The following is a 25983-nucleotide window of genomic DNA, read 5'->3' on the forward strand; positions in this document are numbered from 1 at the left end:
TCAACTTCCATCCTTTAGATCATTTAAAAGCAGCTTTTAAAGAGTTCTTATCGCAGCTAAATGGAAGAGTAATGAAATTCCCTCTATACAAGACTGGATCCAAAAACTGACAAAATATGCCGAATTAGATGGTTTATCAGAAAAAAATAAAGAATAAATCAAACCAGGAATTTGTTTCAAAATGGGAGGTTTTCAAAGAATATTCGAAATATAAATATAGTAGTTTAAACTACTTTTGAGGAACTTCAGTAATAGTTGTAAGACAGATATAAGAATTAAGATACATTAAGAAAAAGTTTAATTACGATAAAAGTGTGTATTGGCAAAAAGTAATACGAAATTGAAATATGGAATAGACGGGAGGTTGGGTCTTTAGTGTTAAGACCATTTTTTGTTTTATTGTTTGTTAACACCTCCACCCCGGTTTCCACCCAGAGGTCCCTCAAGGCGAAATCAAAAGGGGTATTTCGAAGGAAAGTTGATCAGGGTGGGCATATGCAAATAAAAGTGCAATTCATTCCCAGGCCCATCTGCTTACCAAGGATGAGGACTGCAATCGTTGGTATCTGTAAAGAGGTAAGAGACAAAGATGCACAATTAGCACTCCGGATTTCTACAGGCAGTGCTTTTTTTTCTTAAGAAAAAATAAGTTTAGAGGAACTCTCATTTTCCTACTCGTATTGAAATACTGCCCCTCAATGAGGCCAAAGAGAGTCACAAAATGTTTAGGGGTATGCGTCCCCCCCCCAGAAAAAAGCACTGTCTACAGGTGTCCCCTTCCAAAACAGGTTTGAACTAAATTGCTAAAACCCACACACTAAACAAATGCACATGGGATTCTTTGCAAAGTATTGTCAGGAAGAAACACCAACAGATTCAAAAGTGGCCAGGCTGCTGCAACCAAGGAACAGATGAGAACGAACCAGAGTTAATGCTTTTTTCCAGGGTGGTGGGTGGGTTGAAGGGAAGCGGCAGTGTGAACACGAAAACATCTGTCTCCACTTATCTCATTTGCAACTTTCTCAGGCCCAGGTCAAAGCTCCAGTCCCACAATGTCATTAAAGCCCAATGATTCAGGTGATGCGAACACCCCACATCAAACAGCTTCCCCCTTCTGGTTTTAATCTCAAATCCCCGAGGGCAATGAGATGAGCCAGTTTTCTCATCGTCAGCCACCGCCACTTCAGAAAGAGTTTGGGTATATGAGAGAGGGGGAAAAAGAGAGAAAGCGCTTACTCTGAGTGCAAGTCGGTCCCTCCCAGCCCTCTTTGCACACACACGTGAAGGAATCTCCACTGACGACACAAGTCCCGCCATTATGACAAGGGTTCGGGAGGCAGCTGCTGTTCCTTGCTGGAAAAAGAAGAGGCAAAACAGAGTTTCTGGCAAAGTTCTCAAAAACGGCACAGGGTTTTAAATCAGGGATGCCAAACATCTGGCCTTCTGAATGTGAACTGCCCTGAGATGTACGGAAGAAGGGAGGCGTAATAAATTAAATAATAATAATAATAATAATTATTATTATTATTATTATTGTTATTATTATTATTAATTTACACCCTGCCCATCTGGCTGGGTTTCCCCAGCCACTCTGGGCAGCTTGCAACAAAACATCAAAAATACAGTAAAACATCAGAGATTAAAAACTTCCCTAAACATGGCTCCCTTCAAATGTCTTCTAAAAGTCAGATGGTTGTTTATTTCCTTGACATCTGATGGGAGGGTGTTCCACAGGGCGGGTGCCACCACTGAGAAGGCCCTCTGCTTGGTTCCCTGTAACCTCACTTCTCACAGTGAGGGAACCGCCAGGAGGCCCTCAGAGCTGGACCTCAGTGTCCGGGCCGAACAATGGGGGTGGAGACGCTCCTTCAGGTATACTGGGCCGAGGCCGTGTACAAATGTTACAAGGAAATAATGATGCTGAAATCCCGACACCCGCCAGCCCCCAGCTAGTATGGCCACTGGTCAGCCAGGACAGAGAATGGGAGTCCAGTCACATCCAGAGGACCGCAGGTCCCCCTACCCATCAAAATACATTATGATGAGCAGAGCCCACAACCATTTACTAACCGATGTTGCAGGTGGCTCCTTCCCATCCTGCGGGACACATGCACTTGAAGGCATCTCCCTCGTCATAGCAGGTCCCTCCGTTGTTGCATGTGGCTTCGTCACACTGACTGTCGCCTGCAGGCGTGCAAATGGAAAAGCAGGATTAGTTAGAAGCGAACGCGCTCCCCCTCAAGCCGTATGTGGAACGGGCTCAGGGCAGACAGGCTCTCCGGGAAATCGTTGCAGAAACAGCTCACCCGTTTCCCTGAGAGTTATAAGCTCATGGTCTTATATATATATATATATGTTTTATTAAATTTTCTGTTTTACCATTTAAAGTACTCATTTTCACATCCTTAAGATATCAATGACTTCCCCTCTTCTCTTTCCATGGTTCATTTTACATATCATAAATCCCTGCATATTTTACAGAAACTATACCATTCAGTATTCCATTATTACATCCATCAAAATTTATTTACACTGTTGAAATTATCTCAACGCTACCAGCGTTTTCAGCTGTACACAATTATTTTCCCTATATTCAATAAACGTTTTCCAATCTTCTCTAAACGTATGTTCTTCTTTTCTATATGTTAAGTCTGCAAGTTGTGCATATTCTGTCAATTAGGTTGCCATTCTTCATTGGTTGGGACCTTGCTCGTTTTCCATTTTTCGGCTAACAAAACACAGGCCACAGTTGTTGCATACATAAATAGCCTTTTTTGACACCTGGGAATTTCAGTCTGAATTATCCCCAACAGAAAGGACTCTGGATTTTTTGGGGGAAAGTATTTTTGAACTTTTTTTTCAATTCATTATGTACCATTTCCCAATACTCTTTTACCCTTTCCAGCTCATGGTCTTACAACATGAACGCCAATCTCACTACATGTACGTGCATTCGAGAACTGGTTCTTGGGAACGGCCGTTTGATTGACAGGAGGCACAGAGACCATGAGCTTTGACATTCCCCCAGTTTATCTGTCCATATATAGCACCCGGGAAATAAAGAGAATAATCTTAAGGAAGAACTTTGGCATGTGTGCCTATAACGCATCTAGTTTCGAGCTCCTGATCTGATCCTTTTTTTAAAAAAAAAACCCTCAATATACTTTGGGGGACAGGAAAAATGACACTTCGTTGCACAACGCAGCCAGCCACGAACCACGGCTTGCTGTAAACAATGACTCCGGCTTCGCTCCCCTGCCTGGCGCAAGGAAACAAACCACAAAGCTTGGCTCCTCGCGATGTCCCAAACCCAAGACTGTGGTTTGCTTCTCCCCAACGAAGCACAATCGCCGAGCCAAGTACACATCTTGGCTTGCTGATCGCAATTTGTTTATGGGGAAGGGGGGGGAAACAAAACCACAATCTCAGGTTCCGACATCAAGGTAAGCCAAGCGTTGTGGTTTGTTGTTCCCATTAGGGGAGGAGTGAGACACAGGAGCGAGTGGAGAGGCTGCCTTTTCACCGTGAGCGAGTTTACGGCGCACAGCAGCGATCGGCCAATGAGGCTATTATAATAAGCCGGCCCCATTCATAGGCCAAACTAGGCACCGCTGAACTTTAGTGGTGGCACCGATTTAGGGTATCTCCCAAAAAAACACTCACGCGAGTGGCAGGTTTTCCCTTTCCAGCCATTTTTGCACTCGCAGAAGAAATCGTTCACCAAGTCTCGGCAAGTTCCTCCATTGTGGCAGGGGTTTTTGCTGCAGTCGTTGATATCTGGAAGGAAGAGGGGGGAGTTAAAGGGAGAAAAAGAAGCGTTGTGGCAAAGGAGCTTGCTTTTTATCCTCAGGCATGTTGCAGCCCTCCTTTTGGCCTCCCATCCCAAAGTCTGGATTAAGCGCCTTAATGCCACCGCTGACGTTATCATGTTTATTCTGCACCATACCCCACCGCTCACTTTCAACTTCCCTTGCCAACACACACCACTCTGGCTCCCTCGAAACAAATATAACAGTTAAGCTGAAAGCAAATGAGGCCTTATTACATAATGATTCTGTGTCAAGGCCAAAGGCTAGCAGTTCAGCCCCTCCTCTGCCTTCTCAAAGCAGCGCAGAGGAAAAGGGAGAGATTTCAGAGATGGGAAACTCTGTGTTTGGATTAGGAGCTAGTCATCATCTCAAAACTAAATGACAGCAAGAGAAAACCTTACAGTAAAGGTTTCTACTGACAGAAGCCTCATAAACCAGGGCTGGTGGATGTTTGGACTCAAATTGTTGGACTACAACACCCATCGTTCTCAAGCACTGCCCATGCTGGCTAGGGCTGATGGGAATTGGAGTCCCAACATCTCGAAGGTACAAAGTTGGGGGATGCTGTTCTACGATGCCAAGATAGGAGCAATGAGATGTTCTGTCTTTATAGAGGAAAATACATGGATATAAAACATTCAAGCCCTTTATTCAGCAGTACTGGGGCTGGCAAAAAGATCACTCTAGTTTAAGTGACCCATTCCCTTCTGAACTCAAATTACTGGCAGCCAAGGTTTCATCACGTGTGTCATCCCTAAACGTACATTTTTTTTCAACTTTTCAAAACTTCTCCAGTTTTAACAAGGCAAAAATATAGTTTAAGCAACTCCAGAGTCACTTAACCCCAGAGTCAAAGGAGCCAGCCAGATCATTTAAGTAGATTGAATGGTTCCATGAACTGTGGCAAGGAAAGCAACTTGTGCTGAGAATGTTACACGCAAGCAGACTGGCAACCCACAAAACATTTAGTCGAGTCGAAAAAGGAATCTGACATACAGAAACTTTCTTCCACTTGGGGAGCGATTTAGATCAGAACAGCCAGCTGTTTTGATTTTTACTAAAGAAAAAGTGTGGTTTGCCAATTCTAAGATGAGTTTGTGCATCACCACTGGAATACAGGTAAAGTTAAAAGGTAAAGGACCCCTGGATAGTTAAGTCCAGTCAAAGACAACTATGGGGTTGCAGCGCTCATCTCACTTTTGGGCCGAGGGTTTGTCCATAGACATGGCTAGCATGAGTAAACCACTTCTAGCGCAACCAAACACCGTGATGGAAACCAGAGCGCACAGAAACACCATTTACCTTCCCGCTGCGGCCGTACCTATTTATCTACTTGCACTGGCGTGCCTTTGAACTGCTAGGTTGTGGCAGGAGCTGGGACAGAGCAACGGGAGCTCACTCCATCGCGGGGATTCGAACCGCCAACCTTCCGACTGGCAAGCGCAAGAGGAATGCAACTCTTCTGTAGCTTATGGTGCTGCATATGTAGCAGAAACTCAGCAAGCTGGCTGTCTGCTGACCCAAATCAAGAACCAAAATCCAGGCAGAGATGGAGAGGGTGCCATCTTGGCTGCGAGTTCTAGAAGGCCTGCTCCCTGTCTGGCAGGCCTCTTTCCACCTAGCCTGGGAGGGCAGCACCCCAATTAACTCCAGCTACAAAAGCTCAGAGACCATCTTGGCTGTCTCTTAGTGCAGACCCAGGTCACTGAGCCTGAGCTTCCACAGCCGCCATCCGCCATGAACCACCATTGGCAGGACTGGCAGCAACTGCAGCAGATACATTCTTTGCTCATGATAACATTTAATTCTCTTGCTAATTATGCTGTTTTAAATGTGCATTTTATAATTAGCAATGCTTTCAATGTTCAAGGTTTTCTCGATTCACTTTGCTGTATTGAATGCGCATTCTGCAGTTAACCTCCTTTGTAATATTTCATTTTGAAATCTTTTGAGATAATCTTTTAGTTTCCTGTTAAGTAGGTTGCTTTGAGTGCATGCTTGATATTTGACTTTCTTCAGCAATGTTTTATTATTCAAGTAGACTTATAAATCATTAAATGTGTCAATACGAATGGAAGTTATAAATATTGCAGCTGCTGTATAAGGGATTACTATTATGACTGGAATGTAACTGAAATCAATAAGATTTGGGATTTTCTTAAAAATATAAAGCAGTATCAAAATGAAATGAATATGAATAAATGAATGAATGAATGAATGAATAATAGGGTAGCGTCTTTCTTTTAAGAACAAAAAACACCCATTGCTCCTTAAGATGATCTTTTCAGGACTGCAGTCCAGACAGAGGATGTGAAAAGTGTCAACACGAAGAACAACAGAGTCTCCATCCCTCAACCACCTCCCTTCCAGTAGAGAAACAAAGATCCGCTTACTGGCTTCGCAAAAGGTCCCTTCCCATCCATCGCTACAAATGCATTTGTAGGAATTGATGCCGTCAATACACGTGCCGCCATTCTTACACGGGTTGCTCTCGCAATCGTTGATGTCTGCAACAAAATTAAAAGAGATGAAGCACAAAAAAGGAAGTTTAGAAAACTGGGGCTGGATGGAGGAGGTGGGTTAACCATTGAACCCAGAGCTTGCTCTCTCTGGACCCAAACTGCAACCCAGTGCAAAAAAAAAAAAGACAAGCGAAAGGAGAAGGCTCCTAAAAAAAGTAAGCCAACTCTCCATACCTTAAAAGGTTTGAAAACATTCCTTTAAGACGGCTCATAAAACCCCCCATCGTAAAATTTGCCATCTACTGCCGGAGGCCTTTTGTATGTTTATAAAGTTGGCGTTTATTTAAAAAAAACAAAAACCCAAGGTGCACCTTCAAGGCTAAAGGTAAAGGTAAAGGGACCCCTGACCATTAGGTCCAGTCGTGACCGACTCTAGTTTTGCGGCGCTCATCTCGCTTTATTGGCCAAGGGAGCCGGTGTTTGTCCGCAGACAGCTTCCGGGTCATGTGGCCAGCATGACTAAGCCGCTTCTGGCGAACCAGAGCAGCACACGGAAATGCCGTTTACCTTCCTGCCGGAGCGGTACCTATTTATCTACTTGCACTTTGACATGCTTTCGAACTGCTAGGTTGGCAGGAGCAGGGACCGAGCAACGGGAGCTCACTCCATCGCGGGGATTTGAACCGCCAACCTTCTGATCTTCAAGTCTTAGGCTCTGTGGTTTAACCCACAGCGCCACCCGCATCCCTACCTAGGAGCCTCTTAAAACGAGCTTCCTTGAGGCCAAGGGAATACCAGCATCGACTGGCCCACCAAGGAGGAAGCAACAAAATTGCAGCAAAAGTCCAAAAGTGTCCTTGGTGACTGCAGCCAACCCCTGGCTCCCAAGGCCAAACAAGCTGTGGCGTTCAAGGTGGCTGTGGAGAAAGGGAGAGTCGGGTTCACCACAAAAGCAGGGTGAGGAGAAACTTACTTTCATGGCAGTAGGTGCCGGTGAAGCCTTTGCTGCATTCGCAAGTGAACTTGCCTCCCGCCTGGCTCTTGCACTTCCCGTGGGGACCGCAGACATTGGAAGAGATGTAGCGGACGCCTTCCGGGGTGCTGTTGGACGCCACGGCAACCGTGCAGCTGTCAATGACTGCAGGGGGGAGGAGACACGGACCATAAAGCTCTCGAAAGACCCACGCCGTCCCCGGCCTCCTGTGGGTCGAGGGCTTTGTGCTTTCTCTTAAAACAAGCAGGCCATATAAAACAGCAGGGGCCAGATTTCTTCGCCAACGGGAGCCACATTCCAGCGGCGGGGGGCACCCCACTCCCATGTGCAAGTATAGGACACACTGATATGCAACCGCCCCTCTCAGCTAAGCCACGGAGATCATCTCCTGCCTCCTCCTAACTCAAATTCTTAATAGGATGATTGGGGTGGGGGCACAGTTGTCTTCTCCTGTGGGCCAGGCAGGGAGGTTTAAACTTCCCCACCTACCCCCTAAGCTGTGTTTACTTCCCCCCTTCTGAACTGTCAAAATTCGTGGGGGTCTTGAAAGGTCTAGGAAAAATGGATGGGGCAGGGGGCTGAGGTTAGCCACCTGAGGTCTAATGCAAGCCTTTTTCAAGTACAGTGGTACCTCGGGTTACAGATGCTTCAGGTAACAGACTCTGCTAACCCAGAAATAGGACCTCGGGTTAAGAACTTTGCTTCAGGATGAGAACAGAAATTGCGCGGCGGCAGCGGGAGGCCCCATTAGCTAAAGTGGTACTCAGGTTAAGAACAGTTTCAGGTTAAGAACGGACCTCCAGAACGAATTAAGTTTTAACCCGAGGTACTACTGTACCCAAAAGCCTCAGGGCCACAGCGACTCGTACCAAGGAACCACAGTACACCATGATGACACAGCTGAGCCACGCGTGAAAGTCCCATTCTGAGCCACACATACAAGCCTTGGCCTAACAAGGGTGACATATAGTGCTGCAGAATTACTACTTGCCACACACACACACACACACACACACACACCGAAAGCCAACACTCTGCAGTTTTTGCTTTCTGTACGACAGAGCTAGGAATACGGTAGTTAAAAGAAGATGCCCTAAAACAGAGGTGTAAAACAGTCTTTGAAGCCACCATCCTTTGTGGACAGTGTTTCAGGCGCCACATACCAAAAGGTGGCTGCAGGAAAGAAAAGGTAATGGACCCCTGGACGGTTAAGTCCGGTCAATGGCCACTATGGGGTTGTGGCGCTCATCTCGCTTTCAGGGCGAGAGAGCCAGCATTTATCCACAGAACACCATGACGGAAACCAGAGCACCTTCCTGTCACAGTGGTACCTATTTATCTACTTGAACTGGCGTGCTTTCGAACTGCTAGGCTGGCAGGAGCTGGGACAAAGCAACGGGAGCTCACTCCGTCACGGGGATTCGAACCACCAACCTTCTGATAGGCAAAAGCTTAAGAGGCTCAGTGGTTTAGACCACAGCACCAACCACACCTCTTGGTGGCTGCAGGTGGGCACCCACCATGCAGGGTACGATCACAGATCAAGGACAGAGTCAAGCCAGGTGAAATTCTTACAAGAGGGCCGCCCACCTGAGGTTCCCCACACCCTTGCCTTATAGTGGGACCCTTGGCCTTCCAGGTGTTGCTATACAGCAACTCCCATCATCCTTGAAAACTGGCTAATGGGATTTGTAGTGCAGAAACACCCAAGGGGCAAATGTTCCTCACCTCTGCCATATCAAACCATTTGCCCAGTAGGTGCCAGTTCTCTCCAGGATGTCAAAAAAGGCGTTTTCCCAGTCCTGACGGAAAGTGTCAGGAATCGAACTCAAGACCTTTGAAGAACAAAGCATCACATTCCGCCAACCTCCCCGGAAAAATAGCAGGCCGCGACGTAGCGGACCGGCCAGATGCAACGTCTACCTTCGCAAGGAGTCGAGCGGCAGTGATCCTTGAGGTGCGAGCAGTTCTTTCCCTCGTAATCTTCGGGGCAGTTGCTGCAGAAGTAGTCGTTTTCGTAATTGAAGCACTGCGCCCCGTTCTGGCAAGGGTTGGGCTCGCAATAATCTATGTCCAACTAGGAGGAAAAGGGGAGGCAGGAAAAAAAGAGATAATGAGACAAAGGGCTCATTATCATTACACAGCCGCAAGCAGGAAGCGGTTACAGAATCTGACCTTTTTATTATTATTATTATTATTATGATTCCGTCGCCCCCGATCACTTGTGTACAGCATACAAAACAACACTTGCCAACTGCACTAAAACGAAAAGTTTATCAAGGAGGGGGCAAAGGTCTAGCATGCAAGAGTTACTGCAATTTTTAATGGCAATTAACTTTCTCAACACACCAGTTCTGAGAAAGTTTATGAAAGAGTACACACGTGAAATGAATTTTATATTCATGAAAAACAACAGAGGTGCTGTATAGGAAACTATAAATGTCAACTGTGAGAATGGACTAACATCAAGAGAAGGATTAAGAGGAGATTAAAGAGGAAGGAAGCGGTACATGAGGAAGCAATGGACATATGTTTGCAACAGGAGTGGGGAAACCTGATTGTTTTAGGAAACTGTATTAAATTTATATAATTTGGGCTGATTTCTAATAACTTGGAAAACATGCACTGCAAATTTTCAGTGTACTTTACGGAGCCCTGGGTTTCTCTGCCCCACAGCTATTAAAAAAAAAAAAGAGGGAGAGGGTCCATAGCACTACTTGGTGAATACAGGTATTCAGGACAGCGGTCGAAGCTTTGGGGCTCTTATCTGGAGCTTGCGTTTCAGCAGCCCTCACCTGACAGACATTTCCAGAGAATCCAGCCGGGCAGAGACACTGGAATCCATTGATTTCATCTTGGCAGTGGCCCCCATTCAAACAAGGGTTGCTTGCACATTCATCGATGTCTCTCTCACAGTGATCCCCTGCATAGCCAAGTGGGCAGGAGCATCGATAACCATTAACCAAGTCCTGAAAAAGGGCACAGAGAGGAAGAAAATAAAGAAAAACAGTCCGCAAGATTCTGAAGGAGCAGAAACGACTATTTATGTACGCGACGACAGCAGCACAAATACCACTGGCCCAGGGATGGAAAGACGATAAAGTTCCGACCAGCGACGAATGGTTGATGAAGATGAAGGACTACGCCGAAATGGCAAAACTGACCGGGAAAACCAGAAACCAGGAAGAGAAGAACTTTAAGGAGGAGTGGGGAAATTTTACAATGTACTTAAGAGAGCACTGTAAACAACTAAAAACTTTGGCAGGATTTGAGTAATGCTTGTAATATACGAAGAACTATGGTAAAAATGGGTCATTTGTTTTTAAAAATAGAGAAAATAAGGGAGGCAGTTGAAAAAAGGGGCAGAGGGAAGTCAAAGGATTCAGGGGATCCTAAACGACGATGTTTGAATTCAAATTGGTTATGTAAAACTCAATAAAAATATTTATAAAAAGGAAAAAATAGCAAAACAGTTCGCTTGGCCCATCAGAAGCATTCAACGGATACACACACACAAGCTGGAAGCAAATTAATAACGGAAGATAGTAATTCACAGTATTCCAAATGTGGGGGGGGGGGAGAACAATGATTTGACAATATCAATTAATATAGTTCTATTTTCACTTTGCATCGTGCAAAATAATTTAAGAGATCATCCTATGACACTGCAAAGAAGGCCACACCCCCGGTAAGCCTTTGGAGAGCCTACACTGTGCCTGTTGAGTCTCAAATACACACTCATGTTTGTTTTAAAACCTTCAAGGGATCAGATTGTGAAACCTCCTTGTCTCCTTAGCCCCAAGTCCCAGAAGCTTATTCAGAGAGGAATCAGTGCCACAATATGAGAATTGGTTCTCTGCTATAGGAGTGCTCAAGAAATCCGATCATCTATGCATTTCAATGCAGACCATGGGTGTAGCCGGGGGGGGGGGACAGGACTGCCCCCGCCTAAATCAATACAAATCAATAAAATACACAGCTAACTGAGGTTCTGCCCCCCCACCCAATCCTGGCTACATCCATGATTCAGACCGACCCAATCTGCAACTCCCAATCTCAACTGTCAATTTTTACACGTCACAGTTTTTTGCTGTAGTTCTCAGCTCAGAAACCATTTTTAAAATGTGCATTCCGACAGAGGGGGGGAAAAGAACCCTGTTCATTTTGAAACGCGTATTTTAAAGGTGAACTTTCAACCAGGATTTTCAAGCGCGAAGACCAGCAGATTAAACACAGAAGGCGGAATGGGGTGGGTTTCTGGGCAAACGCATTCAAAAGCAAAGTGGATCAGATGCAAGACCGATAGAATGTGGCTGATCCCTATTCTGCAGTACTGATTACTGTTGAAAACATACATGGCAACCCAATACATTTCTTGGATCAAATCATATACATTTCTACCGAGAGTCAAGTCCTGACGAGATCAATATGCTCCTGCATAATAAGTGAACGGAAGACTTAAAACTTGGTCCCTTCCCATTTAACTACGTTAAGACGAGCCTTGCTGATTCAGGCTACTGGCCCACCCAGCACCCTGTTCTTGCAGTGGCCACCCGTGGGTGCCCATGGGAAGCCTGCAAGCAAGGGGCAAGTCCAACAGCGTTCTCGTCGCTGCAATTCGCAGCCACTGCTCTCCGCAACTAATCTGCAACTTACCCTGCAAGATCCTCCATTCTGACATTGCCCAATGCAGTCGTCAATATCTGCAAGTCAGAAAATAGCATCAATCACATAGGGGAGTAGGCGAGCCTTTAGAAAGGCAGCGCGCATAGGAAAGGCACGAGAAAGAATTCAAGCGGGCTTCGAAACTCTAGGCTAGATAAATCCCTTTGTCCAGCTTCCTGCATGCTTTCCTCCGGATAAGGCCAAGATAATGGGTGGGAACCCCGAGCCATTCTTACAGTGGAGCTAAGCGGAAAACTTCACATCATTGTTTCAAGCCACCTTATCGGCATATAGCCGGTGTCGTGGACTAATGGGTTTGAGAAAAGGGCCTCTTATTCATGCCAGACGGACTACTCCCTTTCTAAAAAACATTGGCTGCTGACCACCACCCTTTGCTGGCTATTGCCAACAGCTGAGCCTCAAAACTCAGAACACAGGTGACCTCTCGCCCGCAGAAACCCAAGCAAAAAAAGCAGCAGTATCGGGAATACAGAGGAAAAGATGCCTACTTATATCACAGTTCTGGCCAGTCCAGCCAGGGACACAGTTGCAATAGTAGTTGCCAATCAAGTTCCTGCAGGAATTGGCATTCAGACAAGGTTTGCCCTCGCATTCGTTGGCATCTGAAAAGAGAAGAGAGGAGGGGGTGCTGTCAAAGGGAGAGACACAGACCACGCACTCTCGTTTTCACAGCAAACGCAGTTCGTTGGAAGACAAAACAGTTCCTTCTCGTTTTTAAGCTCGCAGGAGTGGATTAGCAAGACTTCAAAAAAAGACGGAGGCGAGGCAATAGTACAGTGGTACCTCGGGTTAAGTACTTCATTCGTTCCAGAAGTCCGTACTTAACCTGAAACTGTTCTTAACCTGAAGCACCACTTTGGCTAATGGGGTCTCCCGCTGCTGCCGGACCGCTGGAGCACAATTTCTGTTCTCATCCTGAAGCAAAGTTCTTAACCTGAAGCACTATTTCTAGGTTAGCAGAGTCTGTAACCTGAAGCGTATGTAACCCAAGTTACCACTGTACTGCGGGATTTTCAGATTTTATTTCCCCAATTATGGCACTGGCAATCACGGAGTCCTTGGCCTTAATTAAGAGCAACTTTTTTAATTAAAAAAAAATACAAAGGGGAAAAAGAGGGTGGGAGGGAGAAAGAAAGGGAGGCAAGGGAGTTGGAGAGTTTCAAAATGACAGAGCATCATCCCCAGTCATTGGGATTAATACTGTTGGATGAAGAATGCAGACAGCTCATTCTTCATGAGATCATCCACAGCTCGGAATGCAGCTGCAAATTCTCCCTCTCCTCCTCTAGTCTGAAGGAGTTAATGTGAACAGAGGGACGAGAATCGCTTTCCCACCAGGCTGACGGGGAGGTGAGGGGGGGAGAGAGAGAGGTGGGAGAGGCAGCAAAAGGACACCCTGTCTTAAGAAGAAGAAATGTCAGCAGGAGTCATAGGAACACTCATCACAGCAGATCCTGCAAAGATAAGTCTCCAGGCGGATAAGCTCTGTTGCAGCAAAGAGCCTTGTGGAAACTTAAAACTACTTATTTCAGATCCACACCCTACGTTCAAAGCACTCTTACACCAACTTCAAGAGTCAGGGCTTCCCCCTGCTCCCCAAAGAATCCCAAGAACAGCAGATTGTTAAGGGTGCTGAGTTTTGTTAGGAGAGCTACAATTCCCAGCACCCTTAAACTACAGATCCCAGGATACCTCTGGCTGGGGAAGGCAGGGAAGTACAGTCATACCTTGGATCTCGAACGCTTCGCAGGTCGAATGTCGAAGTCAGTGTTCCGGTTTGCAAATGTTCTTTGGAACCCAAACGTCCGGCGGGGCTTCCGATTGACTGCAGGACCTTCCTGCAGCCAATCAGAAGCCGCACTTTGGTTTCCAAACATTTTGCAAGTCAAACAGACTTCCAGAAGGGATTCCGTTCGACTTCCAAGGTACGACTGCAGTTTGAGAGCAACTTAAATCTGAGCTGTGACCTCAATTTGTGGCATAAGCCTTTGTGGATCGCGGTCCCTTTCACCAGACATGTGACATTTCCAAATTAAATAATAAGGGCTCGCATGAATGGCAAAGGATCGCTGCAGAAATTACTCTGCAGTCTAAAAGTTGATGGTGGGTAGCTGAGGACATGGTCCTCGATCAGAAGGTTCGTACAAGATTCGGCTAAGGCTCTTCACAAGTTTCTTTGCACATGCATCCAGCTCTCAACAAACACAATCTTGTTGTGTTATGCTATGGAGCCACTCCACTGACATACAACCAGTGTCTCCTGTTATAGCAGCTTTTGGGGGGAATGGAGAAGCAAAGCCATAGGGCCAGCACAGTCACCAAAACAGCTTACGGGAGGAAACTGCAGTCATGGAAAGACCAGGTTCATGCACTGGGTTCTCTGCACAAATTGTCCTTTGGGGACAATTGGGATGAGGGAAAGAAAATGTAGGAGGCTCTACAGATACCACACAGAAACATTTGCCCACTGTCCCCATACAAGAGCCGCCCAGAGTGGCTGGGACAACGCAGTCAGATGGGCAGGGTAGAAATGATATAATCACAGTTATTATTAAGAGGAATAGAGAAGATTGCTGTGATTTAGACACAGAAAGGCAAGAAGAAGCCCAGAGACTCCCATGCCTCATATGCTCAAGATCACACATTTGAAACATGCTGGAACAGGCAGTTACACCATTTACCCTTTACACCATTTACGGCAAATGTTAATAATGTCAATTAGAATCCCATGTGCTGAAAGGGAGAGAGAGGGACAGACATCATTGTCATTCTTTAAAAGATCCCAGTTATTCCACTCCCGGCGGAAGCATCCCCAGTGGCTTCAAAAGCACGGGCTGAGCCTGAATAATGTCAAGGTCGCAGGTTCGAGCCCCATCAGAGACAACTGCATATTCCTGCATTGCAGAGGGTTCTACTAGATACTCCACAAGGTCCTTTCGGTCTCTATGATTCTTACGAACTTCCACTAGGCCAACTTCTTCAAAGGGAAAGACGACCCCCAACACTCACAAGCACCACGTTACCCCATTCAATTCCGACACAAACATTCCTCAGCACGAAGCGCGCAGCGACAGGCGTCCCCAAATCTGGAGCAAGTTCTCCAATTCCTTATTTCCCCCTTCCATAAATCTACAGTCCAATACTTACCAATCTGACACGTTTTGCCAGTCCACTGAGGTGGGCAAATACATTTAAACCCATCGACCAGATCCTGGCAGGTCCCTCCATGGCCGCAGGGGTTTGGAGAGCAGTCGTCGATATCTACCGAGAGAGATTTCGCTTTAGTATGCGTGTCTCAGTATCATCAAGAGCAGCTAGGCTGGCAGCCACACTAGGCACAGGCCAAAAGCCATTGCTATATTCAAAAAAGTGAGACCAACGCTGTAGACAATGCAGAAGAGCAAGCCACCTCTGATGTTCCAACTCTGAGGAGATTACCCACAAGGGCCTGCAGTACCTGGGCAGGGGGAAAGGTTTCCCTGGCCCTATCCAATATGAAACCATGTCTCCCGGTTTTCATTCCCCTCCCCCACCCACCCTGCAGTTGCAGCTCCGGCAATGCTTACACATTTTGATCATCTGAAATACGTTCATGCGCAGACAGACAGCACTTTCACAACTGAGCAGCCTTTAAAGCAGTATTTCCCAAACTTGGGTCTTCGGTTGTTTTGGGACTACAATTCCCATCATCCCTGACCACTGGTCCCGCTAGCTAGGGATGATGGGAGTTGAAGTGCAAAAACAGCTGGAGACCCAAGTTTGGGAAACGCTACTTTCGAGAAAAGATGTCAGCCAAGCCATTTTTGCCCTTGCCCTCAGAGAGAGACGACTAGCCCGACAAGGCTATCCAGGTAAAATATCCATTTGTGGACGTTCACAAAGGACCATTCAGACTTCCAGATTCGAGCGGCAAGACATTTGGGATAGCGAACTGGAATTGTCAAAGATCTGGAGGCCCAGCGTGCCAATTTCAAGGAGAGAGCAGAAAGCTGAAGCGTATTACAAGCCCAGGCAGAAATTTCATCGGACCATTAGAAACCACTGAGAAAAGCCAGCACGGCAGTTTGGGTTCAGCAAGCTTCGAAGCTTTTGCTAAGCTGGGAAATTCTTGTCCACTTACTGAGTGTGCAGGTTGGTGCCCCCCAGCCTGGAGCACAGACACACTCAAATCCCGTCGAGGTTTCGAGGCAGCTTCCTCCGTTGTGGCAAGGATCCGAAAGGCAGGCGTGTTCCGCTGCAGCAAGAACAGAATCCTCTTCAGCTTGGCCAATGCCGGTGACACGGACAACCTCATTTTTTAAAAAATCACCTGTCCTACTTTCCCTGTCCCCTCCATCTCTTGGGCTCTGAGCCGGTGGGGAACACAGTGCCCAAAACTCCTGAAAGCGGCTAGGTTTAGAAGGGAAAAGCATCTATTTGTGGGGTGAGCCATCTGAGGGCCCCTGTCTCCCTTTCCAAGCAAGTAGCTCATACTTGCTTATGGCAGAGTTGCCTCATCTCATGGCGACTGTATTAAAGGTAAAGGTAAAGGGACCCTTGAACCTTAGGTCCAGTTGTGACCGACTCTGGGGTTGCAGCGCTCATCTCGCTTTATTGGCCGAGGGAGCCGGCGTACAGCTTCAGAGTCATGTGGCCAGCATGACAAAGCCACTTCTGGTGAACCAGAGCAGCGCACGGAAACGCCGTTTACCTTCCCGCCAGAGCAGTACCTATTTATCTACTTGAACTGGTGTGCTTTCGAACTGCTAGGTTGGCAGGAGCTGGGAACGAGCAATGGGAGCTCACCCCATCATGGGGATTCGAACCACCGACCTTCTGATCGGCAAGTCCTAGGCTCTGTGGTTTAACTCACAGCGCCACCCGTGTCCCTATTGGCAACTGTATTATCCCCTACTAAACCATACCCAGACAGGACACTTTAGGGATGCCCACGAGTCACAATGTAAACCTTTCTTGAGCAAAGTTAACTCGTACATGCCAGATATCATTGGCAGAACCAAAGACACATCCGAGGACCTGAACTCGGGGAGGACCACAGCTCAACAGCAGAACTATGTGTGCCAGCTGTAACTCCAACCTATTCTCCCTCTCTCCAAAACAAAATTGGTCAGATGCAACAATTCTGTCCCCAGGATGTCCTCATTACTGCTTGCTTCCCGATTTTCGCTCTCTCCTGACCATCTCTCCAGCACAGCCCAGAGCGCACAGCCCCCAAAAGCAGCCAAACCAACCAACTGCAGAGATCCTTACCGATTTCACAGTTCTGTCCCGAGTAACCCTCTGGGCAGGAGCACTGGTACTTGTCCGGTCCGGTGTTGCTGCACGTTCCCCCATTCAAGCAAGGCGGGTGAGTTCCGCAATAGTTGAGATCTGCAAGGGACCGTCCGGAAAAATGAGAAAGGAACTGCCTTCCGGGTGAGGGTTTGCGGAGCGCTTCGACAGCCGCCCCACAACCGAGCCAGAGGCCAGCGTTACAAAAGGAGAGGGGCTTTTTCCCCCGGCAGTGCATCCTTGACCTGCAGCTCCCCCCCCCCCTTCGCCGCCTCCCCCAACCTCCATCATGTTTAACTAGCATTTCAAAGCCGCCTCAAGAGTGTACCTTTATTGCAGAACTGGCCACCCCAGTTGGTTTCGCAGAGGCATTGCCACGGTTCGTTGCAAGTTCCATGGACACAGCCCGGGTGAGGAATGCACTTGTCACAGTACTGACCTTGCCAACCGTACTGACACCTTCAAAGAGAGAAAGGGAGAGGGGAATTAGTCACTCGAAAAGAAAGAAACAGGGCCGACAAATCCTTATTTATTCATTTATTTATTTGGGGGGAATTACAGTGGTACCTCGGGTTAAGTACTTAATTCGTTCTGAAGGTCCGTTCTTAACCTGAAACTGTTCTTAACCTGAAGCACCACTTTAGCTAGTGGGGCCTCCTGCTGCTGCCGTGCCGCCAGAGCACGATTTCTGTTCTCATCCTGAAGCAAAGTTCTTAACCTGAAGCACTATTTCTGGGTTAGCGGAGTCTGTAACCTGAAGCGTATGTAACCTGAAGCGTATGTAACCCAAGGTACCACTGTACTTGATTTTACAAGCATAAAATTATAACAATACAACCATACACACCCACATTTACAGATTCCTCCAAATCTCTGGACTTCTCCCCTCCCCTCTATGGTTCCTATTTTTAAACCATTTCTACTGCATCTTTTCCAACAATCTCTATTTTATGTGACTCCATTGTCTCCATAGTACTTGCTACATTGCAAGCGTTATTGCAACCTCTGCCAATGTTTTCATCTGCTTACAGTGGTCTCCTAGATAAATTATAATTTTTCCCCCATCCTTTGTTAAAAGTTTTGGTCTTCTTGGTTCCTGAGCTTTCCGGTCAGTTTTGTCATTTCGGCATAGCCCAACAGTTTAATTTGCCATTCTTCTCTGGTAGGGACTTTATCTTCTTTCCATCTCTGGGCTAGTAGCACCCATGTACAAATCCTTATTTTTATTTTAAGATTTAAAGAGAAGCCTCCCCCACTCTCTGCTCAAAAAAAGGGGGGGGGAGAGTATTTGGTGGTTTCTTGTAAACAAACCAAGTTTTTTGTTTCCCCTCCAAGGTCTCTCAAGACTCAGCCTATTCTAGGAAAAGAATAACTGTTCTGGGAGCCCCAGTGTGGTGCCACGGAAGACAATACTGTTCTGAAACTCACACAAATGGGAGGGAAGGGAGAATGGGTGCAGGCACACTATAGATCAATCCCTGGGGTTTGACAAATGAATTAATAAAACAGGGGCAAGGAGGAGAGGAGAGAGGAAGAATGAGGATTCTCCCAAGGATTCTCATGAATACAAGGGCTTAAGGATACTTGAGCAGAAAGAAAAACAAGCAACCAATATAGAACAGCAAAGTTACTAGAGAATTTCCTCTTGGACCGCAACTCAGTTTGCTTGGGCTTTTTTTGGGGGGGGGGAGAATCACATGTTCGAATTAGGAGGACAGGAAGCATCTTCTTTCAAGAGAGATATTAATCTGGCAGCAGTCAGAAGATAGTTAAAAGTCCACTGATGTTTCCACTTTGATAACATATAGCTGCATACATAATAAATCAGTTATGTGCTTAAAGAATATCTATATTCATCTGACATTTTTTTCTCCGCCAGATAATTTCAACCTAGCGAACCCAATTTTTATCCGAAGTTTGGCTCAAGTGCCTGTGTTTATGTTCTGAACGTATTACTTTAAGCTCAAGAAGCCAGGCTGGTGTAACAAAGCAAGAGATGTAATCTGTTATCCGAAAAGCTCCCTTCCTCAAATGCAAACACAGGGCATTAAGGAAAATCTCCAGTTTAAATACATTCCACACTGAGACACTGCCATTTTTTATTTGAAGCGAAGAATATGAAGGGGAGGGTGGGGGTGGGGGAACAGACAAGAAAGGTTGAAAGCATGAAATTGTGGGTTAACTGCAAAGTTCACTTCATTACTGGGACCTGGGAAGAAGTGATCACCGGCAATTACTTGCTAAGCTGGCCCTAACTTATTAAAATAAACCTTTCCATCCAAGCCAGTTGGGCTTTCGGTTTTCAAAAACTCTGCCCAGCAAATCCTTGTCATGGGAAAAGCGATAGGGATCTTTCCAAGGGCTAATTGCTTGCAGCAACTTTTAACTCTCCATCTAAAAACCTCAGACAGCAAGCCACTCCCCTAATTAATTTTACAGAACAGGAGGGGGGGGGAGAGCAAGTAGTTCAAAGCCTCTGGATATATTCAATAAAAGAGAAATATTAAAATATATCTGTTGGAAGCCCAATTGACAGAGTCATCTCTCTGGGCAAGACAGAGCAAAGGGGAATGACCCCCCCCCCGACCTTTTTGATATGGAAGTCAAAAAGAATACAAAAATTATAGATTCTTTTCTCAGCCTGAACTCTGCAAGCATTAAACAGAAGTGTGGACAAGAAGAGAGTCAGTAGCCTTCACAGTACACCATGCTCAGAAATGGAGGAGCAATCATTTCTTTACAGCAGGCATGTTCAAAGTCCGGCCCGGGGGCCAAATCCTAAAAACAGCTCAACAACTTTGGGATAAAATCCTAAAATAAGCTCAACAACTTCAATCAAAAAGCTCAACAACTTTGGGGCAAAATCCTTTAAAAAAGCTAAACAACTTTGGCCGGCCCTCACTTCATCAAATCTGGCCCTCTTTGAAAAAAGTTTGGACACCACCGCTTTACAGGGTCTCCAAACGCCCACCCACCCCCAAAATTCTACTTTTAAATGCTAGGCACAGCCCATCTTGATAGATCTGTTCCAAAGAAGCAAACGGCAGCCAATTTAAGAAAGAAAGCAAAAAAACAAAAACAAAGCAGTGCTAATTTTAGCCCGAAGCATTTATTAAGTCTTTCTGCGTTAACAACATAACACAATCGCATTCTCATGCGGAGAAGCCTGGCTCACATACAGGGCTTCATTTTTATTATTTTTTTAATCAGACCGTCTTCTTCTGCTGCGAGTGGCTTCCAAAACGAAATTTGGGGCAGGGGTGGGAGGTAGTCAGACTCTTCTATGCGTTCTTGTTTCAGATCTAGCCGGTTTTGAAAATTCTTATTTTTAAACGATCGCATTTGCAACATTAAAGAGACTGTGACTCATTCCCTGACCCCCCTCCCCAAACTTAATGGAAAAAGAGTTATAATCTTGTTTCCCTTCGAGTCCAAGAATATAATTGAGGCTGGGGTATCAGGAAGGACAGCAACATCGCTGGAGAACTTTGCAAAGGAAGTGTGGGAAAATTGCACCTTAAGTAAATAAGGGCACTAGAGCATGTCTGGGCAGAGAGTGGGAGGTGAGAGACAGAGGAAGGCTTGAACTCTGGAAACAAAGCCTGTTGTTCTGGCTAGCGAGGAATGTGGGCAAACCCCATAAGGCACTTTCAGATGGATGACAGAAGCACAAATCTCTGGGAGCTCTGGCTCCAGCTCAGGCAGCAAGCTGGTCTCCGGCCCAGACAAAAATGGGGGCGAACAAAACACTGCAGCCCAACCGAAACACACAACACACACATACACAAACACACAAGCCTCTCTTCTGTTATCAGGGCTGGTCAGATTTTTGCATCGCCCTTATCTAGGAGTGATTCATGTATGTTCTCAAGGGCTGAAAGGAAGTGGACCTGGGCTCCTCACCAAGTTTGCAGGGCGGAGGGGCAAAGCAAACCCCCCATTTTGGAACGGCATGCCGTAAGGGTTCAAGCGGATCTCATCTCCTTTGGCGTGCTCGAGTTGCACACACAACATGCGTGCCCCAAACATGCTCCATTTCAAAGCACGTAACCTGAGCTCTGTCGCCTGAGGTGCCATTTGGATTTGGGCAGAGTGCCACAAGCGCAGCAGGGATATGCCAGGGGAGTCGCTGAAATGAGGCAGAGCTGTCCGAGTGTGGCACAAGATGGGGAGGCTGCCTCCAAAAGTCTCCTATGCTACAAGGAACCATCAACAAACCAGCTTTCTGCCAGCCCCAGGACCAGCGTAAGAAAATTGCCTGATCTCCCCAGCTGGGAGAAGGAAATCAAAAATCTGTATGCATTGCCACCAGTGTTTGAACCCATGCGAAGACCGTAATTTTGGTGACAGGGCATGGGGCTACAGAAATCTGGCTTCGGGTGCGGCACACTCACAAGAGTGAATGCTACCAGGACGGGCCGGGGACTATGGGGAAAGGCTCTTTGCATGAAACACACACACACATACACACTGAGGTCCAGCGCCGAGGGCATTCTGGCGGTTCCCTCGCTGCGAGAAGCCAAGTTACAGGGAACCAGGCAGAAGGCCTTCTTGGTAGTGGCACCTGCCCTGTGGAACGCCCTCCCACCAGATGTCAAAGAGAAAAATAACTACCAAACTTTTAGAAGACATCTGAAGGCAGCCCTGTTTAGGGATGCTTTTAATGTTTAATAGGTTATTGTATTTTAGTGTTTTGTTGGAAGCCGCCCAGAGTGGCTGGGGAAGCCCAGCCAGATGGGCGAGGTATAAATAATAAATTATTATTATTATTATTATTACCTAAGAACATTAGTCCCATTTGGACTGCAGACAACCAACCAACACCATATTCGAACATGTACACAAGTCAGAGCATTGTTCCAGTTAGCTCATAGAATTGTAGGCGGGCGAAAGGTCATGTAAGTCCAACCCCCTGTGATGCAGCCAATTCTTGGTGGGCTTGGGTCACCGTCTATCCTGACTGACAGCAGCTGTCCAGAACTTTAAAAAGGGGATCCTCTCCCAGCGATACCCGGAGAAGCTGGGGAATGAACCCAAGACCAAGAAGATGCTGTGCCACCAAGCTGTGACGCTGGCACAAGCACAACCACAACCCCACGGATGGGGACACAGGTGATGTGGCACATAACTGCCGCAACAACAACAACAACAATAATAATTTATTATTTATACCCCGCCCATCTGACTGAGTTTCCCCAGCCACTCTTGGCGGCTCCCAATCAAGTGTTAAAAACAATACAGTGGTACCTCAGGTTACATACGCTTCAGGTTACAGACTCCGCTAACCCAGAAATAGTACCTCGGGTTAAGAACTTTGCTTCAGGATGAGAACAGAAATCGTGCTCTGGCGGCACGGCAGCAGCAGGAGGCCCCATTAGCTAAAGTGGTGCTTCAGGTTAAGAACAGTTTCAGGTTAAGAACGGACCTCCGGAACGAATTAAGTACTTAACCCGAGGTACCACTGTATTAAAAACTTCCCTAAACAGAGCTGCCTTCAGATGCCTTTTAAAGATAAGATAACTGCTTATTTCCTTCACATCTGAAGGGAGGGTGTTCCACAGGGTAGGCACCACTACCGAGAAGGCCCTCTGTCTGGTTCCCTGAATGTCTCTCCAAGACCCCCCTCTGCTATATGTGAATATTGCGTCTTGCTTGAGCTGCTGCTCGAAACATTCAAACCATCACATCCAGCCATGGGGAGCGGCAGCGTCATAGGGGAAGCGCCCCCTCGCCCATGCAGACAAGCGCTCAGACACTGGCAAAAGGAGGCATGCCACCCCAAATACTGCATAGATTCACAAGCATTCCTTCCGGGCAGAATCGAAGCCTGCAGCAGCATGCACAACCAAGGCACATAACACGGTGGCTTTCAACCAGTGTGCCGTGGCACCCTGGGGTGCCGTGAATGATGGTCAGGGGTGCCGCGGGCATACTGGCCTCTGGCCTCCTTTTCTTCCCTCCCTCCTCTGATGCCCTCCCACGTCTCTGCATGGCTATTTGTTGCAGCAGCCCTGGCTACAAGCATCCCAGGTGTATGGTGCCTCTGGGGCTGGCCGGGGGGTGGGGTGCTTCCCTGGTCCCTGTGGGGCAGTGTGAGGAGGCACCGCTCTTTGGGGCAGGCGGGGCAGTTCAGAGGCCAGGGGTGGCAGCAGTAGCTGCCCAGAGGACTCCCAAGGAGAGGAGAGGAGGCTGAGGGAACACTTCACAAGGGAGCATGTTCGAAAAAGGGTGAGGGGCTGCCAGCTCTGCAGGCGAGGGGTGACATAACCGGGCTCCTGAGCCCCACAGGGGTGCTGCAGAAAGAATGTACAGTGGTACTCCGGAGGTCCATTCTTAACCTGAAACTGTTCTTAACCTGAAGCACCACTTTAGCTCCGCTGCTGCTGTGCTGCCGGAGCACGATTTCTGTTCTCATCCTGAAGCAAAGTTCTTAACCAGAGGTACTATTTCTGGGTTAGCGGAGTCTGTAACCCGAAGCATCTATAACCTGAAGCGTCTGTAACCCGAGGTACCACTGTATTTACTCCAAGGGCTGCACAACTCCCTCCTTCCCACACCCACTGTCCCTAAACCTTCCCCATTGAAGGCTTTGTATTCCATCATACGACACAGGGTGGATTCACCACTCTGGGTCTGCAGATCTCAGCGTCGCAGGACGCAGGAGAGGAAGCAGACGCCCGGAACTGGGCTCAAAGGACTGGTGAAGCTTGGCCTGGTTTGGTGACAGCCCACGTTTCTGTGTCCAGTTTATATTTGGGGATGCAAAGTGGGAAAACCAACCCCTGGGAATTAAATTCTACCCTGTGGGATCTGCAACACCATAGCAGGCTTCATGAGCTAAGAAGGTTGATGCTTATGCAAGAGACAGATAATTATGCTGGCCTTAAAAAACAAAAACAAAGCAGTGGCCTTATACAAACAAGGATTACATAACCCCATCATCATCCAGAAACCCTACCTGGATACGAAAGCGAAAACCGATTATTAGAAATACATGCAAATGAGATTCTTGGCTTTCTAGTGGGATCCCTTATACTGTCTGGCTATATACAAGCTCTGCCTCTCTCTCCCTCCCTTTCTCCTTGTCTGCTGGCCAAAAGAGAAGAGACTTCAACTTCAAAAGACTACGGCAAAAGACTCTGCCTTCATCGGTATCTACAGACAAGATTCCATCCAAGCTATTAACCTCTCATCACTCCCAAGTCTGGCTCCCAAGACCAGAGGAACCAAGAGGCTGCATTAATCCTATTCTAAAGAATGCTCAACTTTTGCCTATTGATGGGGGACAAAGTTGAGGGAATGGGGAGGGAGGGATGAAAGCAAGTCATGTAATTAAACACACTATAGAGGAAAATGCCTCGATCAGCAGATTTTGCACACGGGGGGAAAAAAGTTTGCGAAGAATTTCGGCCGCAGCTCATTGCGAAACATCCACAAATGCATTTGTCCTCTCGCCTCCATGCCCAACACGGAGAGATGCTGGGCATTTCGAGCGAGGGAAACGTTTCACCTCACTGACGCCGGGAATGGAGAACACGCAATTAAACATTTCATAATGAAGCGGGAAGAAGGGGTAGCGTTTCTTTCTTCCTCCCTCCCTGCCCCCGGCTAGACAGCCCCCTGTTTAATTTGAAAAGTTACGATTGCTTAGCCAAAGGAAGATTTGTTTGGTTTACCTGCACTCTCCGGGAATTTTGCAAGAACCGTGTTTGGGGCTGCAACCCTGACGACAGATGGCTGCGGAGAGAAGAAGGGGGGATTAGAAGGGTGGGTTTGGGGTTCCCCTCCCCCCGAACAGCACAAGAGACCCTTTCCCTGGACTCTCGCCCCTCGTGGGAACGTTTTAATCTCCCGCTAGAACTGTAATCCTACCAAATCCAAGGTTTAAACAGGTCCCTTGGATCAAGTCTACTGGAAAAGAAACTGGGTAGGTAATGTCTCATGACAGCAACTCCATCATCCCTGGAGCAGAAATTTAAGTCCCGTTTTCAAAAGCCTGCCATAATGTGCGAAACACTCTCTTTCCAACATATACATTATAAGTCTCCACATTTTCTCAGGAAGAGAGTCCATTCCCTTTCAAAAGAGCCAAAATGTTCTAACGCAGATCCACCCCTACTTCTCATCATTGCAAACCGATTTGCATTTGAAAGTGAAAAGGCACAGCCCCACAGCTGAGTATCATTTAGGATGCAGGCTCATTAACCTAAAAAGAACCTTTCTCTTGAGCAAGCACCTTTCTCTTGAAGCTTCACTATCAGAGAAGAAGAAACCTTGCTTCTTCATACTATGAAACGTATCTGATTTACTGTCATGTATGTGGACTTATGAAGCTGCCTTATACCAGGGATGGGAAATTTGTGGCCCTAGGGATACTGTTGGGACTACAGATCCCATCAGCCCCTGCTGCATGGCTAGGGATTATGGGAGTTCTTCTGCTAGGCCTCCATTCTTACCTGCATCTTGTTTCCAATTTTGACTGGCAGCAGGTAGATGACTACTAAGCTACATGGACCAATTGCCTGACTTAGTAGAAGACGGATTCCTCTGTTCAAGCACAACATCGAATACTTCCATCTCAGTCTCCACCATTCAAAAACCTCTGTTATATTGAGCTGCGAAATCAGTTTTTCTTGACCCTGGAGTCTCCAGCTGTTTTTGGACTACAACTCCCATCATCCCTGACGACTGGGTCCTGCTAGCTAGGAATGATGGGAGCTGTAGTGCAACAAAAGCCAGAGACCCAAGTCTGAGAAACAAT

General features: G+C 46.9%; 1 protein-coding gene across 1 annotated transcript in view; it reads right to left on the bottom strand.

The window, feature by feature from the left end:
- JAG1 (jagged canonical Notch ligand 1) overlaps window positions 1-25983 on the bottom strand; it is a 70121-nt gene that overhangs the window by 12727 nt on the left and 31411 nt on the right. Inside the window, exons 5-19 of the mRNA XM_083606827.1 lie at window positions 24899-24959; window positions 17551-17681; window positions 17202-17321; window positions 16072-16185; window positions 15099-15212; window positions 12440-12553; window positions 11922-11968; window positions 10061-10234; window positions 9189-9342; window positions 7245-7409; window positions 6203-6316; window positions 3664-3777; window positions 2071-2184; window positions 1237-1353; window positions 539-566 (exon numbers count right to left, since the gene is read on the bottom strand). Coding sequence (XP_083462953.1) covers window positions 539-566; window positions 1237-1353; window positions 2071-2184; window positions 3664-3777; window positions 6203-6316; window positions 7245-7409; window positions 9189-9342; window positions 10061-10234; window positions 11922-11968; window positions 12440-12553; window positions 15099-15212; window positions 16072-16185; window positions 17202-17321; window positions 17551-17681; window positions 24899-24959 — 1681 coding nt within the window. The remainder of the gene's footprint in view (window positions 1-538; window positions 567-1236; window positions 1354-2070; window positions 2185-3663; window positions 3778-6202; window positions 6317-7244; window positions 7410-9188; window positions 9343-10060; window positions 10235-11921; window positions 11969-12439; window positions 12554-15098; window positions 15213-16071; window positions 16186-17201; window positions 17322-17550; window positions 17682-24898; window positions 24960-25983) is intronic.

The sequence above is a fragment of the Podarcis filfolensis genome, assembly GCF_964270895.1.
Source record: "Podarcis filfolensis genome assembly, chromosome: 3".
NCBI classification, from domain to species: domain Eukaryota; kingdom Metazoa; phylum Chordata; class Lepidosauria; order Squamata; family Lacertidae; genus Podarcis; species Podarcis filfolensis.